The 18,758-nt window shown below is 35.0% G+C and overlaps 1 protein-coding gene and 1 pseudogene across 1 annotated transcript; both read right to left on the bottom strand.

Annotated features, from left to right (window-relative positions):
• Positions 1 to 1,718: 1,718 nt before the first annotated feature.
• LOC143579355 (abscisic acid receptor PYL8-like) lies at positions 1,719 to 3,950 on the bottom strand. Its single transcript, XM_077062690.1, has 3 exons — positions 3,625 to 3,950; positions 2,229 to 2,444; positions 1,719 to 2,133 (listed from the first exon to the last, which is right to left on the bottom strand). Exons 1-3 carry the CDS (start codon positions 3,760 to 3,762, stop codon positions 1,915 to 1,917), a joined length of 573 nt encoding a protein of 190 aa, XP_076918805.1. The 5' UTR covers positions 3,763 to 3,950; the 3' UTR covers positions 1,719 to 1,914.
• A 7,338-nt stretch (positions 3,951 to 11,288) lies between these two features.
• LOC143579359 (ethylene-responsive transcription factor ERF061 pseudogene) lies at positions 11,289 to 12,474 on the bottom strand (annotated as a pseudogene).
• Positions 12,475 to 18,758: the final 6,284 nt, after the last annotated feature.

Here is an 18,758-nt window from a genome sequence, read left to right as displayed (position 1 = left end):
CTCTTTAACGTGCTTCGGCCCACGCCTTCACTTGATCTAGTGTTTGGCGAGGGACCCTCGTTCGTTTTTCCAACTGGGCATCAATGAACCCCAGTGGAATATTTACTGCACTTGCCCCGGCTTGGGTAGTCGGGGTAGTGTTCGTAAGATTTGTATAACCGCCGGTGTTCCCCCCAGTTGCTGGGGTTGTGGTTACCGGGGTTTCTTGGTCGGTTACTGGCCTTGGGACCGGAGTAACGTTAACCATTTCTTCAGAAATTTTGAAAAAACTAAATTAGTTCTACCTCTTCACCAACCTTCTTAACTTGTGCAATTGGACAGTGCACCGTGTCATCCACTAAAAGAAGAGCATTATCATCGAGGTTTATATATGTGTTTTCATTCGGATATGCCGTGTGCTTACTGTGCTCCCTCGAAGCAGACATTGTGCTTCTCTCATAGTGTTGGAAATTCTCACTAGTTCTTCCGTCTCGACTGTCTTTGAGTAAATTCTAAACATGTCAAAGGATAATTTTTTTTTTCTATTCAAAATGGTCATAAAACACATTATGAGTGAGATTCTTTAGTTGTCATCAGGTCAATTGATATTAATCAACAATGTCACTTGGATCATAAAATCGGTGAATGGATTCATGTTGCAGCGTAGCATATGCGAATGCGACATCATCATGTATTATATAGCCTTTGATATTGAAGTATTGAACTGATAACCGATGAAGTTGACTAAAAGGGTGTAAATTTACAAAGTTTACAAATATAAACAAACATATATTTATTACTTTCAAATACTTATATAGATATTAAACTTATAAATATCTTTATAATTACTACTAAATCTGTTTTACAAAACATGAGTTATCTATAATATATATAAACGAAAACATAAAAATCCTACGTGTCGCGATGTGGTCGCTCTCCCTTTTTTAGAGTAATTTTTAAATGGAAGCTTATCATGCATTTGACCCGAATTCACGGGTATGCGTCTTATCAAGCCCATATATTTCTTACACGGTTATAACATCTCATTAAATAAAATACTAATCTCACCAAATATTTGATATAAAAATCCTATAAAATAGGGATATACTAAAAATTAATATATGATTTATTTTAAAAAAGATATATATAATTTATAATTAAAAACCAATTTTATAGTAAAAAAAAATAAACGAGTCTTGGGTTTCATCAAACTCATATAACTTTTAAACCGGGTTATAATATCTCATTTATTTGTGAAACAATTTATTATCAAACCATAAGTATATTATTAACATTCATACAATAAAAAAATAAAAATTCATAAAACAAATAAATATTAGAAACAAATAATATAAAACAACCCTGCGTAATACGTGGATAAAAAACTAGTGTAAATATATATATGTTCTTTTCTTATAAAATGTAAAACATAAATTAAAGGAAAAAAATACAAAATAAAACAAAACAAAAATTACAGGACCCACACAAACGAATCCTTGGGTGAAGCTCCTGAAAAGTGAAAAATGTTCCACGGACGCAGCCGTGTAACACGGTTCCGTGCGGGGTCCATCGGTTACACACCTACGTGGTCGATCATGAATCACACAATGTGGTGGTCTTAGCCAACATATTCCAAAATATATAAAAGGATAAATAAAACACATTTTGAGTGTATTTAACTTTTGTTTTTAATTTAGATTCTAGAGCATGCTCATGTGTAAGTAGTAACTACTAATTACTTGGTAAAAAGGAATTTACAAAACTTCCTATTCTAGTTATTATTTATATTCACACAAAAACTCGTCTTGAACATAATGGCAAAGACACAAAACATAATATTCAAAACGAATTTACGAAACACAATCAAACCACTTAGAAAGAAAGCCATATGCACAACATGACCGGTTTACATCTAACTAACCTCTTCCATTCATTTCACACGCCAACTATGGGTTCTGTTCTATCTTGCACCGCCAAACGCTCTGACACATCGGCTAACGACTTAAGGTTGCATTTAATAAGCGCCTCCACAAAGTAACACGTCTCATCTTTCGTGTTGCCGTCTGGCACGTCCACCACAAACGATTCAATCACCAAAGTCCCTGGCCTCCCGTCAATAACCTCTGGATGAAGTGTCATAATCGACGAGTAGTTCTATACATATTATGAACAAACACTTGATATTAGAATATTGAAATAATAATAGTACTAATAACAATATTAACTCGTTACAAAGATACACAACATACCCGAAGCCTATGGTCACCACCGACTATCTTTATGCCCAAAATATGTTCTTCTTCATCAAGAAGCTCTAACATCTCGGTACTGGTGGTAGCAGGAAGCCCAGACCGAACACACACTTCTCTCACACTCCCGATTTTAAGATCGCCTTGCACATAACACCCACTAACGAACGGTTTGTACTTTTGTGGTTGATCAAATCTCCTCACCAAAGACCATACCTTCAATAACAAGTAAAACATTCAAAAAATATTTAAATCAGGTAAAACACAACTTGTGCTAGATAGTTAATCTTTTAATTTCAAATATGTTAACTACTTTATGATTTTTTAACTTTAATAACTAATGTAGTATAAAGATAGTAGACCTTACAAGGACACCATTACAAGCATACCAATAATAATAATAATTATAAGCTGATTTATATCATTGTATGCCACAATGTTAAATTTCTAATGGTTAATGGCATCATTTTATTGCAGTGGCCTTTGGAAACATAATTAAATGTCCATTTTTTATATGTCTGTCCTTTAGTAAAGCAGGGGACCAGATAGGTAATTATTGTCACAGATGCACCTCCATAAATATTATCCTGTGTATACTACCTCTGGTAGCTAAACAGTTTTGGCATATTCCCTTCATTCCTGAATTACTTAAAAAGATTTTTCTAGTACCTGGAAACAGCCAGAACTTCATGAATGCAACTATTATTGTACTGTACAAGTTCCTAATGCACTTTTGTTCAGAAACATATTTTAACCTAATTAGACTTTACTTCAAATTTACATTAACATACTCAACAACACTACTAATTAGTAAGTACTAAAACAAAGAGAAATTCAAAATAGTAGCATATAAAGTAAAATATGCATCAAATCAAATATATGTGGAGTAATGAGAACTAGATATTGCACCATACAACTCTCTAATGCACTTTTAGGAGAAAATTAACGTACAAATGAAATTAACGTGTAAAGTAATTACATAATTACTCTAGTTGTATATATAATTACTCTACTTAATTCTCATAATTAACACGTTAATTTCATTTGTATTTGATCAAAATCCTGCACTTTTATTCCGTAGATATTTTTAACCTAATTAAACTATGCTACAAATTAACATGCATAACATTAATAACAACACTATACCAAACAGAATACATGAACACATATATGCATCAAATCAAATAGATATAGTGACATAATGCAAACTGAATCAATTAAGTTAATTAGGGTTTCTATAATAATATTATTTGAAACACTTAAGAGATCTATCATTCTATCATATATCATTCTATCATATACGTATATAATTATATAACATCACAAATAAAACACTATCCGATTGAATATACAAATCAAATAACAAAGATGTATATATATAGATTTGAGATCTTACAAGATGAACAGGCGCTTTGATGTGTTTAACAAGAGATGAAGTGCACTGGTTGGCTCTAACTTCATGCTTATGATGTCTCCTAATGTAGCCGTAGTCAGATGACGAGTCACTAGCATCATCGTGTCCGTTCATCACCATCGGTATATATATATAGAGTAACAATATATATTTCTTGATGAGAATTTGATCTGTCTGGTTGATTCGTTGAGGTTATCGATTGCAAGTGGTTCGATCGGTTTTTGGTTGTTTCTCATCCACATCTATCTATCTAGCTAGCTATCTACCTTCTCTCACTTCACCATTTTCATGTGATATTAAATTACATATATCATATAGTTTGTATAAGTCTTTAAGGCCCTTACACTATATGAAATTGTTTGATTAGTCCTTGATCTTCGACAAATTTGTATAAATTTATATAGTTACGAGTTACGCCCCGTTAGCAAAGCTGCAAAGGGGTTGTTTACTTATACAATATTGAACTAGGATTGCCTCGCTTTCAGTCTTCGAAAGTTACTTTGTATTCTAACATTGGCCAACGAGAGCGTATAATTCTGCTCGACCTCTCAGACATAGGGAAATTTTGGACCAGAACAATGGGATTCACTTGACTGAAGAGAACGATGTAACTGCACTAAGCAACACCAAAGAAGGTTTGGGTGATAAAGATTTATTTATTTGTAACTTTTGTTCAATTTGGATGAAAAGTCATGTACGGCACGCATAAATGGAGGGTAGACGCTGAACAATATGTGTGTGTGTGTGTGTGGGTGTGGGGGGGGGGGGGTACACCGACACGGGTGATCTTTTATATGGTTGGTTGGAATTTTGATCCAAGCACCATAGTGATGTACGTGGTGGTTTCATGTAACCCAGAGTAGTAGAAGAGAGTCGAAAATAAAACTTTGAATCCATAATTTGTTTTCAATATAATGTTATATAATTTGCATTAAAATTTTATGGTTGTGGTTGGTTAATTAGTTGTTTTACGTGTATATTAGCTATGTGTATGCTAAGGTTATATAGTTTTGGTGCTAACAAAAAGAGCATTTAACAATCAATTACAATATCTACTAGTGTCTTTTTCCATTTAATGTTTCAATGGGATATGTCATGAAACCTTATAGTTTATGGTTTTTTGCTAAGACAGCGCCAAACTTATTTTCTTGTCAAATGATGGATCTATCTGATCTTTAGGTACTGCACATTTATATCTAGAAAAGACGTATTGTCTTGTTGTTACGTATATCAAGGTCCCTAACTTATATATCAAGGTAGAAGACATGATTACATGATTGATTGTTATTAATGATGTTTGGTGCAAATCAACTCCGTGTTAGTGGAAGTTAGATTATGATTTTTGACATGTTAATTTAAGAACTAATCGTTATTTTCTTGGTTGGTTTTAGTATGAAACCTTTTGCGTTTACGAATTATGTTTAATAAGGTACAATCCATTAGAATATATAAATTAAAAAGTTGACACAAATATTAGATTTATTTAGTTTCCGAGGAGAATGCATCATTTTAGCTTGATAAACCACAAAAACTAATTAATTAAATTGTTGATAGACTAGTCAGACGCGTCACAACATGGGTTTCTAAGGGGGTACAACAAAAACATATATAGAATAGCGGGCTTGACTCATATGGAATTTTAGGCCTAGAAAGCACATTCTTAGAGCGAATGAGTTACGTTTATCCTAATTCTTCTCTCTCTATATACACATATATTTTCTCTTGTAATCTTAACCTTGTTAATTTGAGCAATTCCATATCAATACATGCGTGTTTAAACACAAATTTCCTAAAACACATTAGAGTAGAGTAGACTAACTGATCAATGAGTAGATTTGTGTTGGTGTCCCTTACCATAAGTCTTTCCTTGTATTATAGCGCTCAAGCATCTATCCCAACAAGGTAAACAAAAATACAAAATAACTGGTTCACGTGGTCACCATATGAGAAGAGAATCAATCATGTGGTATATATATATCCGATCTCAATTCTCAAAGGATGATCATTTGGTGTAAAAGGTATTGAGCATAACATGTAATCCTAACACAGGGCCGTCTTTAAGGCATGGCAGGGTAGTCGACACCCCGCTAGGCCCGAATTTTTTTTTTTTAAAAAATTATATGTATTTTTATCAAAAAACATGTGTATAATCAATGTTTCAACACAATTACATAACCACTAGCTTGGTCTAATGGTAAAGGGGTATGACATTTAACAAAAATGTTATGGGTTCTAGTCTTATTTGAGACAATTTTAAACTTATTTTTGATAATCTAATAAGTCCATTTATAATTAAATTGTTTAAACCCAACAAAATGTTTCTTTTACTTAAAGCCTAAAAAAAGTTCGTCTTTGGCCCAAAAAAATTTTCGTCTTTTCAGAGCCGGCCTTGTCCTAACACTAACATGGGTGTTTTCTTTATAACTTCTATTTGTTATAATAAACTTGTTTTCAATACATATCACAATGAAGGGTTAAATGGGACCTTTATAGGCAATACAAGGGTGTGTAATTGAGATGAAGAAGTAGTGGCCTACAAAAAGAAACAAAGGGTACGAAACGGAGAAAAGTAATAAACGAAGGGGTGTAATGATTGTTGCATTAGAATAGTATTAAAACAAAGTTATTTGATTGGCTAAAGGGATAATAATAAGTTAAAAGAAAGCAGGGTTGGATTTTTGTGGCAAATACGTTGTATTTGACTCCATCTCTCTCACTTTCCACTTTTTCTTTTTCTTTTCATCGTCTTTAATTCAGTGTTAGTGACCGCACGGTAAGTTTCTAGACCGTCTTTTTGTCGGTTTGCTTCTCTTGAGTTCTTGATTCTTGCATTATTTTGTCTTTTCTCACGTAGATTTTTTCTTTTTGCACGAATCAAATTCACTAACTTCTACTCTTTTGCCAGCTTTTCTTATTTTTAAATAACCAACTTGTATTGTACCACCAAATATGTGTATATAAAAGTTGTTCCAATCCTCTACAAAACCGAGAAACAAGTATAGTCTTAATTAATATAATATAATGAACACATCACATGTATTAATGTATACGTTTGTGAGAAAAAAGACCACATTTTTGTAATATTGTAACCTTTTTTCATGTTTTTACTTAAAAGCAGATTTTTATTTTTCGGAATATAAGGACAAATCTCATTTATGGTATTTAAACACCCGATCGCTAAACAGGTACGATACTAGTCAGGGTTTTAAAAAGCTGTTTAAACCGGCCGGTTGAGCCGGTTAAACCGGATTTCATACAACATGCTGGTATTTTGAGTCCGTTATTTTTGGCTGGTTTATTAGAACATCGTACCGGCGGTTTTTGTCTAAAATACTGGTTTCTACCGGCAAACCAGTTTTATGTCCGATAAATTTTTTATATTTGCGGCCCATATTTTTTCAAAATTACTTTTTACCCAACAATTAACATCCAAATGTGTAAACTTTAGGACTATTTTTTTGAAGTCGAGTGTTTTTGCATTATTTTTTTTAATATGGATTAACTTCTGGATTATTTTTTTATTATGGAATAATTTACTTTAGGTTATTTTTGGATTGAAGTTACATTTATAAGAAATTATAAGGTAAATTATTCAACCGGGTGAACTTTCCGGTATAACCCGATTTAACCTGTTGTACCATTTTTAACCCAAACCGGTACATGCAAAATACCGGTTTTTAAAACATTGATACTAGTTCTCTTCTGTTTTATAGAAAAGAATTTCATAGGGCTATAGCATTTATGTTAAGGAAAGTATGGGCCTTTAGAATGGGTACAAATATGATTACGGAAAACGGCCCACTTCTCATACATATTAAAAAAAATGAGTACAATATCATGGACTTAGTTGCGGAAACTTAGCCCACTCACGCTTTCAATTACTCCAGTCCCAAAGACGAGTTTATAAACACATCTATATCTTGGTTATTAGCTACATAAGTAAAAATTCACTCATTTTTTTTCGGGTTTTCTTATATTGACAGTTTGACACATATAACTCTAGTTTTAAATTATTACACATCATTTCTAAAACAACAAAACTTACCTCACCATTTTAAAGATAAATTAACAAGGGTCCAACTATATACCTACACTTCAAACTATTGGGGCCTAAAGGTTCAAAGTAGAATGCCCTCACTCTGATTTCATCACATTTGATTTGAAGTTATGAATGTTAAAAGGTGTAAAGAACAAAACGTATGTGTTATTTCACACATGGACATGTCAGTATGTCACATGTCGTCGGGTTGAAGCATGCTTGTGTATATCCATTGTACTTTCCTTTTGCCTCGACCTTAGACAACCTTTTCTTAAAGGTCACCAAATGGACAGGCCGTCTTGTGTTTAGTAACGGGTCAAAACGGGTTGGGTTGTGATAGAGACCAATTCGAGATGGTCAATCTCCCAATAGACCCGTAGAGTGGGTTAGGCTCCAAAAACAAAAGAGAAGAAGGGAAACCAAACTTGAGACAATTTTCTTATTATTTTTATTCTTAAATCGATTACAATTTATAGGAAAAGAAAACATATAAAATAGGAAAAGATAAACAATAAAGAAACCTAGTTATAATATGATAAGGAAACTAAATAATAGATATACTTAATTAATATAATATGTCGTATCAATTCCCCGCCCCTTCAAAACGTTCTTGTCCTCAAGAACGGAAAGCGTTTTCCATGGTGGTCGCCATTCAGGTTGGACTACCTTAAGCGGGGCGGTCTTGACCGCTCGCCACAGCGGGTGCCATTCGCATCTCGTGGTTGCGTCTCCATCCTGGTAATTTGCATCTTCCAATTGAAAGGCTACACCTTTGCTCATCGCCAGCCCATCTAATTTGGTTATTGAAAAAGACAATCCATCAAATTCGTAAATAAGATATGGGTATATGTTTTGTATACGTATTCCATATGATACAATTTCCTTGAAAGCTACATACTAAGGTGGCGTGGTTATCACATGGCCCAAACTAGTGGTGCCCATGACACCTTTTGCATCAATGTTTGAATTTATATTAGGAGATCCAACGATTAAAGGTTGTTTTTGGAGTATAGATAGATCATTATCAACTTTGGAAGGGGCTAGCATTGGGGTGTTTGGTGGTGGAAGCTGATATTGGGTTGTAAGGACTGGTTTTGGGTAGGTTATCATCGAGGAGGTGCCGGAAATTTTGTTGAGGGCGGTGGTAAGGTTTGCGGTTATTTGGTTCATGGTGATAGTGAGAGAGTCAAACTGGAACTTGGCTTGGATGGCGTTTGATTCTTGTTGGATCAATAGCCGATCGATTTTGTCGACCAAGGCCATGATCATGTCTTAACGCGACGAAGGAGGCATGAGGACGATTGATGAAAGCACCAAATTGGTAGAGACTGATTCGAGATGGTCAATCTCCCAATAGACCCGTAGAGTGGGTTAGGTTCCAAGAACAAGAGAGAAGAAGAGAAGCCAAACTTGAGACAATTTTCTTATTATTTTTCTTCTTAAATCGATTACAATTTATAGGAAAAGAAAACATATAAAATAGGAAAAGATAAACAATAAAGAAACCTAGTTATAGGGTGTGTTTGGCAAAGGGCTTTTAGGAGCTTTTTAAGGGCTTTAAGCTACAAGCTTTTAGAAAAAGCTCCTATCTAATAAAAAGTATTATTTGGTAAGAGGAGCTTAAAGCTTCTAGAGGATGAGAAAAAGCTCTAAATTGAAACGCTACGATAGGTAGCGTTTGAGAAAAAGCTCTACAAGCTTTTACATTTGAATTTACAAGTTTGGTACTTGAACTTATATCAATTTTTGTTAATTTATATAATAGTTACACATTCAACCCTTATTCAAAACTAACTACCCCCATGACTTTTTTAGAAGCCATAACTTTTTCACACGTTAATAATTTTTTAAACAAATTACATCATAAAAACGAGCATTTTATTCTCTTTAATTTGAGTATGATATTGCTATACTTCTTTAACTTTAAAAAATTAATATACTACGTGATTATCGGTTAGGATCGGTAAAAAGTCGAGTCAGATGAGCTCGAGTCATGTGTAAGACCAAATTAGGAGTCGATTCAGATGAACTTGAGTCATGTGTAAGACCAAATTAGGGTCAGAACGAGTCGATACAAAAATGGTTAAATTAGTTCGATTCGTGTCGGTACGCTTTTGAGTCGATAGAGGCCAGGTCAGAACATATTTCAGATTAAAACTGTGCATGTTCAGAAAGGGATTCATATCAAAATATGTTGGTTTAAAAAATTATCTATTTGAAAATTACTATATATTTCAGCTTTGTTTCTTATTTTCGACATCATTTACAAGCTTACTGCTTTTCCATGACGTCTACATTTAGGTTATGTATGCACTGTCATCAGGTGAATCATGTACCGACACTGATTATGCGGTTGATGTTAGGTTGTGTGCCCATTCCGCCGTACCACGCGGGCACCCGACTAGTTTTATTAAAAGCTTCTGTTACTCTGGCAAACACCTAAATATTTAAAAGCTATAGCTAACAGCTAACAGCTTCTAGCTTTCAGCTTCCAGCCTTCAACTTCCAGCTTCCAGCCAACAGCTACCGACTAGTTTTACCAAACATATCATTTGATAAGGAAACTAAATAATAGATATAGTTAATTAATATAATATATCGTATCAGGTTGGGTTGAAGAACATACCCTTTCGATCTATGATTCTATCCATTTTTTAAAAATCAGTAGATAACTAGCTCAAGTAATAATTATGATTTAAAAGGTGTTATTATTATTATAGTAGTTATCCCTTTACATAAAGAATACCTCTTGGGGTTGACTTTTCCCGCGTTTACTTTTTAGATAGAAGGTTTTAATTTGCCCATTGTGATGTTAAAAATAATAAATATACAATTTGAACCATTTATATGTAAATGATTTGAAATTCTCACTTTTAATCATGCCATCTAAGCATTGCGTACAAGTGAGGTTGAGAAGATACTATGCTTTTGATTGGGCACTTCCGGGCGCAACGACGAATTCAAAAGAAAATTTAAGGGATATTTCAATTTTCAAAACAAATTTTAGATATAGGAATATCTTAATATTTGAGGATTACAAGTTTTATAGATGTTATTACATGGACAATATGTAGATTAGTTACACAAAGCACACGCCAAATATAAAAGAGAAGAGATTTCAGAGGAAAAAAATAACTTAACTTTCGTATTATACGAATTGAAAATCACATCATAAAATTGAAATTGAACATATAAGTTGTCAATTAACAAAAATTCGCGAGTCACGTTTTTTCTTTGAACAATATGATTCACGTCTAAATACAACGTAATCTTGAATAGTGTAAATGCAACGTAATTCTCCAAGATGACTAAATTTAAGGAGAAATCATGATAGATAAAGGCGAGACGGGTCCAATAAATGACATTTCGGTCCTTAAGTCAAAGCATCCGGACCGTTACGTTGTTTTTGTCCATATTTTATGCACTCAATACGAATCAATAGTTACACTCTTATACATTTTCTAACCTGTTTTCTTATCCGGTTCCTACATCATTTATTTAGATGATTCCAAACAAAAGTGAACCAATGTATATGGTAAGTTAAAATAAAAATCTATGCTTTTAAAGTTATTGTACTATTAGCATATCATCAATCAATCATCATCTATAAGATACATAATAATAAAAATAATAAACAGAAATATAAATTTCATTCAACATGAATTATAGTTTACAAATATGAAAACACTAACAATACCCAAAATCAGTTCATAATTAAGATCACTAGTTGGTTAATTACTTGCACCCTAAATCTGCTAACACACTTTAAAAATCTCAATTCGCTAAAACCTCCCAAATTAAATCAGGATCATACGACGCAAACGAGCCAACGAACACCCTTCAAGTTCCAACTCACCCGTCTCCACCCCTGCCTCCACCTTAGACTCACCAGAAACCGAACACTGGGAACTCTCCCCTTTCCAAAACCCGTCGTCAGACATACTCGAAGAACAATATTCATTTTTTGCCTCTATGTTTTTCTTGTTACCGTTATTATTACTGTTATTGTTACTGCTACTGTTTTTTTTCTTTTTGTTCACTTTCTCTCTCCTCACTTTTTCACAAATGGCTTGAATCTTGGCATCAACCGCACTCTTCAAAGCATTCACCTTCTCAATATCTCCAAACAACCCGAGCTGGCTCGGGTCATGCAAGTTCGGAAAATTCAACTTTGCGTATTCGCCTCGAAGCTTATACGCAGCCCGATCATACGCATAGGCCGCGGCTTCAGCCGTCTCATAAGTCCCCAACCACACCCTCATTCTATTCTGTGGTAATCTTATCTCACCCACCCATTTACCCCAATGCCTTTGCCTCACTCCTCTATAAAGCTTCTTCTTGTACGGATTATTATAGTAAATCGAAACACGATCAAACCGATTTGCGGGTTTCTCCATGTGTTGCTCTGAGAACTTCTGAAGCATGTCTTTTTGTTTCAGGTAAACTGATGAGCCTAGTGGTTGTTGAACAGGGTTAGAGAAGATTGAATCTATGGTGTTTTGGCTGTTGTTTTTGTGGTTTAGTATAAGGTTTGAGAGAGATGATCCGATGTTGTTGTGAGGGTTGTTTGGGTTCATGATGGGAGTTTGATGCTATTGAGGAACAATTAGAATGTGAGTATTATTATGTGGAGTACTAAGGTTTTGAGATTTGACTGTTGTGTGAATATTATGTGTATTTATAGCGCCAAACAAACATGTGATTTGTTTTATGGTCCATGCAATAACAAAAAAATATCTGAAAACTCTTAATAAAACAAAATAAGTAAAGATAGTAGACGAAGTCTAACTTGCTTGTATTTTATTGTTAACGACCACTTTCTTGTTTGTTAGGGCATCGTACTCTTTAAATTTAGAGTCTTGTTTCTTATTCTAGCTAAACTATGGTGTCTTAACCGGACGCCCACGCTGGTTTAAGAGTTTGGCTTGGTTGTTCACTCAAGAAACTATGCAGGCGACTGTCACTTGACAGTCGTTGTGCCACCAAAGGAGCAGAATTCTCTAGCGTTAAACACGATGGGAAGAAAACCTGGTTTTGGGCTCGGGATTCGAATTGACAATCTCGCAAGACCTAGCTAAAATTATTCATTACTATAATCTATCAAAAATGACACAAGTTGGAATCGAACATGGGACTTCATTGGAGAATCCGTATCTTCCTACCACTAAGCCACAAGTGAGGATTTTGCTTGTTTGTATTTTTTTTGAACGACCAACTAAGTAACGCCGGGTACTCCGTACGCGGCCCCCATTGGCTAAAGGTAGCCCGAGCTGGCCACTAGTCCGGACGGACGAAGCCCCTAGCGGTCCACCTATTGAGGGATTCACCGGATAAAAACCGACCCCCACGCCGCCAAATGGCACAACAGCGAGGAGCCAATAAAACCGAGTGAGATCAGGACTCGAACCCTGGCAAACCAGGATCATCCCTCATATCTCCCATATAAATTGATGATAGTGAGGTTTGAACCCCTTACCTCTCACTTGTAAAGTGAGGTTTGAACCCCCTACTATTGCTTGTTTGTATTTAATTGATTTTTTTATTTATGTGACTTGCTTAATTAAATTTAATTAAAAAAATAATGGAGCTAGGTGAATTATATTCTAAACACATATTTATTGATTGGTGGTGTGAATGCTTATGGAGTTATGGGTTTATGGTGTGCCTTAAACAAACAAAACATTCACATCACGCGGGTATCCATCTACATGCTTATTTTTATTAATATCGAATACAAGTATGAAATTCATTTCATATGGATCGAATCAAATTTTCATTGTAATACATAATAAGATCGGATCCATGCTATTGGTTTATCCGTCTAGAAGAAGATGGAGTTAGTCACGATTTTGTTTATGCACGACATGTTTTCAGGGTTGTGCTAAAAAGTGAACTAACCTTGTTGTTCTTATGCTTAGGTAATAATTAAAAAGTCAATAGAAGAGTGACACGCCCACGCGTATTGTGGTCTCCATATTGCTTTTATCATAGGCTGGTGGTATGGGGAAACTTTTGCTTCCGCCACTTTTCCATTCATCTTTCCCTAAAGCTGGCATATTAAATGTAAAAGAGTCTGAAATTAGGTTTTGGATCAATGTACAAGTCTAAATGCTCCATACATCTTTCATAGAGTTTGGGTTCCATAGAAGATCCCTTCTCCTTCTCCTATGTGTCACACAGGGCCGGTTCAATATTTAATATATTTTTTTATTTTTTGTTTTTGTTTTTCATATTTGAAAATTGAATGTCTTAATTAAGTGTGAGCCTAAAGTCCTTACTTGGTTTCGCTGACCACGGCCCTGGTGACAAAGTTACGAGTCAAAGTTACAAAAGTAACCATTTTTGGTATGGTTTTAAGTCACTTATCATGTTAAACAGGTTTATGCCTCTATAACCATTTTAAATGTCTTATAAGTATGAACTTAAATATCCAGAAAACAAAGCGTATAAAGAAACAAAACAAATGCATAGAACCAAAGGCCCGTCATCAGAATTCGTTATTTCATTTCGATATGAGTTTGACTTCATAGTTGTATCCGACAAAGACGAGAATTTTATTGTTGCCTTCTTATCAATATTAACAAGTTGTAGTTTCACCACTTATGTGTGTCTGGAAACTATAGATGACATACTAAAGAAACAAATGATAAAAACAATTAATAATGTGGCTATCTAGACATAACACATGGTATTGGAGCTAAATTTCAAAAGCTAAACCAAATTTTAAAGCATGGTGATGGTATTTAGTAACGAATCATACTTCAACTTTCACATAAATGTCGAGACAAAGGAAGTTAAAAACTTTGAAAATCATACCACTAGAGCTTTTAAAGATCTTTCTCCACATTTAATACTTTTAAAACTTTTGTAGTTTTGTATCATTTAGAAAAGCATTTTTTTTACCTAAATTTGTATTCATGGTGATATGTTCTAATAAATTGTGGTGCTTTATTTCTATTTCGTATTTTTTTTAAATGTGTAAGCATGTATCTTAAAAGATATATTACAGTATTACAAAAACGGTAAAACTGCTGAGAATTAAGAATTGTGACCGACAAGAATGATTGGAATATAGTGACTGGATTAAACCGAAGGAAAATGGTGGTGACAGAAGCTATTGAAAAATAGTGGCGAAGCTTGGACATATACGTCGAGGGGGCCAGAGTTAATATGTATAAAAAAAATTCATAAACTAGAGGGGCGGACTAAAAATTTGGTCGGAAACGGGTAAATTTACACTATGTATAAAAATTTTCGGCCGGAAAAGGATAAATATACGCTACCGAGTGAATAAACGGAGGGGCCGGGCTCAAAATTTCGTCGGAAACGGGTAAATTTACACTATGTATAAATAATTTCGGCCGAAAAAGGATAAATTTACACTAACGAGCGAAAAACAGAGGGTGTCGGGCTCAAAATTTCGGTCGGAAACGAGTATATTTACACTGTCTATAATGATTTTCGGCCGAAAATGGATAAATATACACAACCGAGTGAAAAAACGGAAGGGGCCGGGGCCACCCCTGGCCCCAACAAAGCTACACCACTGTTGAAAACGACCCGGATCATAACAGATTAACATTTATGTTACAAAATATATATGGTCATACAAATTAGCAATCGGCCGCAAACAAAACATGGTCCAAAAACGTGCGGTATTGTTAAATTTAAAAGAATGAAATAAAAGGAATCACAGTTTCTTTCTATCGCAATTTTGATTTCAAAACAATAAGTTAGGATTTTGTCACAAAATTAAATCCAATCATCAAACTAAATATTATGACACCCCATTTGATATACCAACCTGTGAATGCCACACAGTACTCACTAACCTTTTTTCCCAACAGTAATTTAATATATACACAATCACAAATGACTATTCACTAATTCAACCAACAAATTAAATGACAATTGACAAATGCTAGTGGTGTGATGTTGGGTTGTCAATTTATGACACCGATCTATTAGCACGACATGACACGGGTAAACATGTTTGGGTTTCAGCTTAACAAGTTTTGTGTTTTAAACATGTCGACATGTTTAAGACACGTTTAAATACGTGTTCTAACAAGTTAAAAACCAGTTAACCTGATAGTAATATGTGTAGATTTTATTTTATATATATTCTTAAATTCTTAAACCAAAATTCATACTTACAAAAGACATGTCACTAATGCCCGCCAGAACCCGGTATTATATCTTCTTTATATATGTTGTGATTTGCTTATATGGTTTTTTGTTTCAAGTATGTTATGTATTTGTCGTATTTTGGTTCTAGTATGTTATGGATTTGTGGTGTTTTGTTTCAAATATGTTATGAATTATCTACTAATTAAGACTTTTATGCTCGTTTTGAAAATTTTGGTTTCGTTACACATGTATTATTCATTGTGTCTTTATACATGTCCCTTAACAGGTCTTAACATGTTAACATGTTATTAAACAGATTCATGTTCGTGTTTGAAAAAAGTGACACGATTAGTTATCGTGTCTGTTCATGTTTAGCACAAAAGGTCATCATGTCATATCGTGTCGTGTCCGACATGTTATGACAACCCTAATGTGGTGTTTAGAATGTTTGATTGTTGGGGTGGAGGTTCTCCGCTTAGGGAATCTAGTTTTCTGTTTTTTTATTTATTTATTAAGAAAGAAATGTTGAAATAACACCTTTAAAATTTAAAATAATTTACATTGTTATTTCTAAACTTTGATAAGGCAACTCTACAATCCATAAGTTTGCACTTGTAGAATGTACAATAATGATTTGCTTATATTTATTTACATTTGAAACCTACTATACAAAATGGATATACATTATACTAGAAGCCTACGACACAATGTGCTGCGCCATCTACTAATTTCTTCACTTGTTGTTCATGTACATGATTTATTTTTCTGTTTTGTAATTTTGGATACTAATTACAATAATATTTAATGACAAAATAGCAAAAGACGTCAATTATGTTTAAACGTGTTTTTAATAGACGTCATTTGAAGATGTATCTTGGACAACTTCTAAACTTCCCATTTCCTTCTGACCAATATCTCCCCAACTTACGGGAGTTCTACATCGTCTACCATAGAGCATTTCAAACGGTGGCATACCAATACTTGAATGGTAGCTGTTGTTATAGGAGAACTCTGCCAGATGCAGATGATCATCCCAACTTCCACCAAAGTCTAAAACACAAACACGTAGCATATCCTCAAGGGTTTGGATCTTCCTTTCAGACTGCCCATCGGTTTGAGGATGATACGCCGTACTGATGTTTAATCTCGTTCCTATAGCTTCGTGGAACTTCTTCCAAAACCTCGAAGTAAATCGTGTATCTCTATCAGACATGATTGATAGTGGTACTCCATGTTTAGATACAACCTCTTTTATGAACAAGCTTGCTAATGTTTCTGATGAGATAGCCTACCGTATAGGCAGAAAGTGAGCACTCTTGGTTAAACGGTCCACAATCACCCAGATGGTATCATGATGCTTAGCTGTACGAGGTAGCTTGGTTATGAAATCCATGGTGATGTGTTCCCATTTCCACTTTGGTATCTCTAGAGGCTGCATCTTTCCATAAGGTTTCTGGTTCTCTGCATTGACTTGCAAGCAGGTTAGGCACTTACTGACATAATCTATTACATCATTCTTCATTCCTGGCCACCAGTAGTCTCTCTTCAAATCATAATACATCTTTGTAGCTCCAGGATGAATCGAGTATCTTGACTTATGAGCTTCATCTAAGATTCGACCCCTGAGATCTCCATGGCGTGGAATCCACATACGGTCGAACCTAGTCTTAACACCATGAGTGTTTTCCATCAGCTCATCTTGTTGGCCGTAAATTCTTTCTTTCTTCACTAACCCTTCATCTGCTAATACCTCTGACTGCACTTTGATGATTTCTTCAAAAAGACTTGAATTCATAATCAGCTGGTATGACTTAACTGTTGCAAGGACTTCCTCATTCTTGCGACTTAACGCATCAGCGACCACATTAGCCTTACCAGGATAGTACTTAATATCGCAGTCGTAATCCTTAATCAACTCCAACCATCTTCTCTGTCTCATGTTCAATTCCTTCTGTTCGAAGAAGTACTTTAGACTCTTGTGATCGGTGTAGATAGTACACTTAGTACCATACAGGTAATGCCTCCATATCTTTAAGGCATGCACTACTGCTGCTAGCTCTAAATCATGTGTCGGATAAGTACTCTCATGGACATTCAACTGTCTAGACGCGTAAGCTATCACCTTCCCTCGTTGCATTAACACGCAACCTAACCCACGATGCGAAGCATCAGTACAAACAACAAATCCTCGTTCCCATCGGGTAAGGCAAGGATTGGAGCTTGCGTGAGTCTCTTCTTTAATTCCTGAAAAGCTTCTTCTTGAAACTTTCCCCAACTGAATACTATCGACTTTCGGGTCATACCGGTCAACGGTGCGGCTATCTTGGAGAAACCTTCGATGTATCTCCTATAGTAGCCAGCTAACCCTCGGAAGCTTCGTATATCAGTCGGATTCTGTGGAGTCTTCCAGTTGGTTATCGCTTCAATCTTAGCTGCGTCCACCATAATTCCTTCAGGGTTTATCACGTGACCTAGAAATTGCACTTCTCGCAACCAGAACGCGCATTTTGAAAACTTAGCGCACAACTTCTCTCTCTTCAGAGTCTCTAACACCTCTTTCAAATGCTCAACATGATCAGCTTCGCTCTTTGAATAGATCAATATATCTTCGATGAAGACAATAACTGACTTATCCAACATTGGCCGACACACCCTATTCATCATGTCCATAAATGCAGCGGGAGCATTTATTAGTCCGAATGACATCACGAGGAACTCGTAGTGTCCATACCGCGTTCGGAACGCTGTCTTAGGGATGTCTGCCTCTTTCACCTTCAGCTGATGATAGCCTGATCCGAGATCTATTCGTGAGAACCAATTGAACCTTGGAGTTGGTCAAACAGATCATCAATCCTTGGCAAAGGATATCTATTCTTCACCGTAAGTTTGTTCAACTCGCGATAGTCTATGCACATTCTCATACTTCCATCCTTCTTCTTCACGAATA

The sequence above is a fragment of the Bidens hawaiensis genome, unplaced genomic scaffold, assembly GCF_021521415.1.
Source record: "Bidens hawaiensis isolate Kalapana, Puna unplaced genomic scaffold, B.hawaiensis_p1.1 tig00029671_1, whole genome shotgun sequence".
NCBI classification, from domain to species: Eukaryota; Viridiplantae; Streptophyta; class Magnoliopsida; order Asterales; family Asteraceae; genus Bidens; species Bidens hawaiensis.
This window is presented reverse-complemented; position numbering and strand designations above follow the sequence as displayed.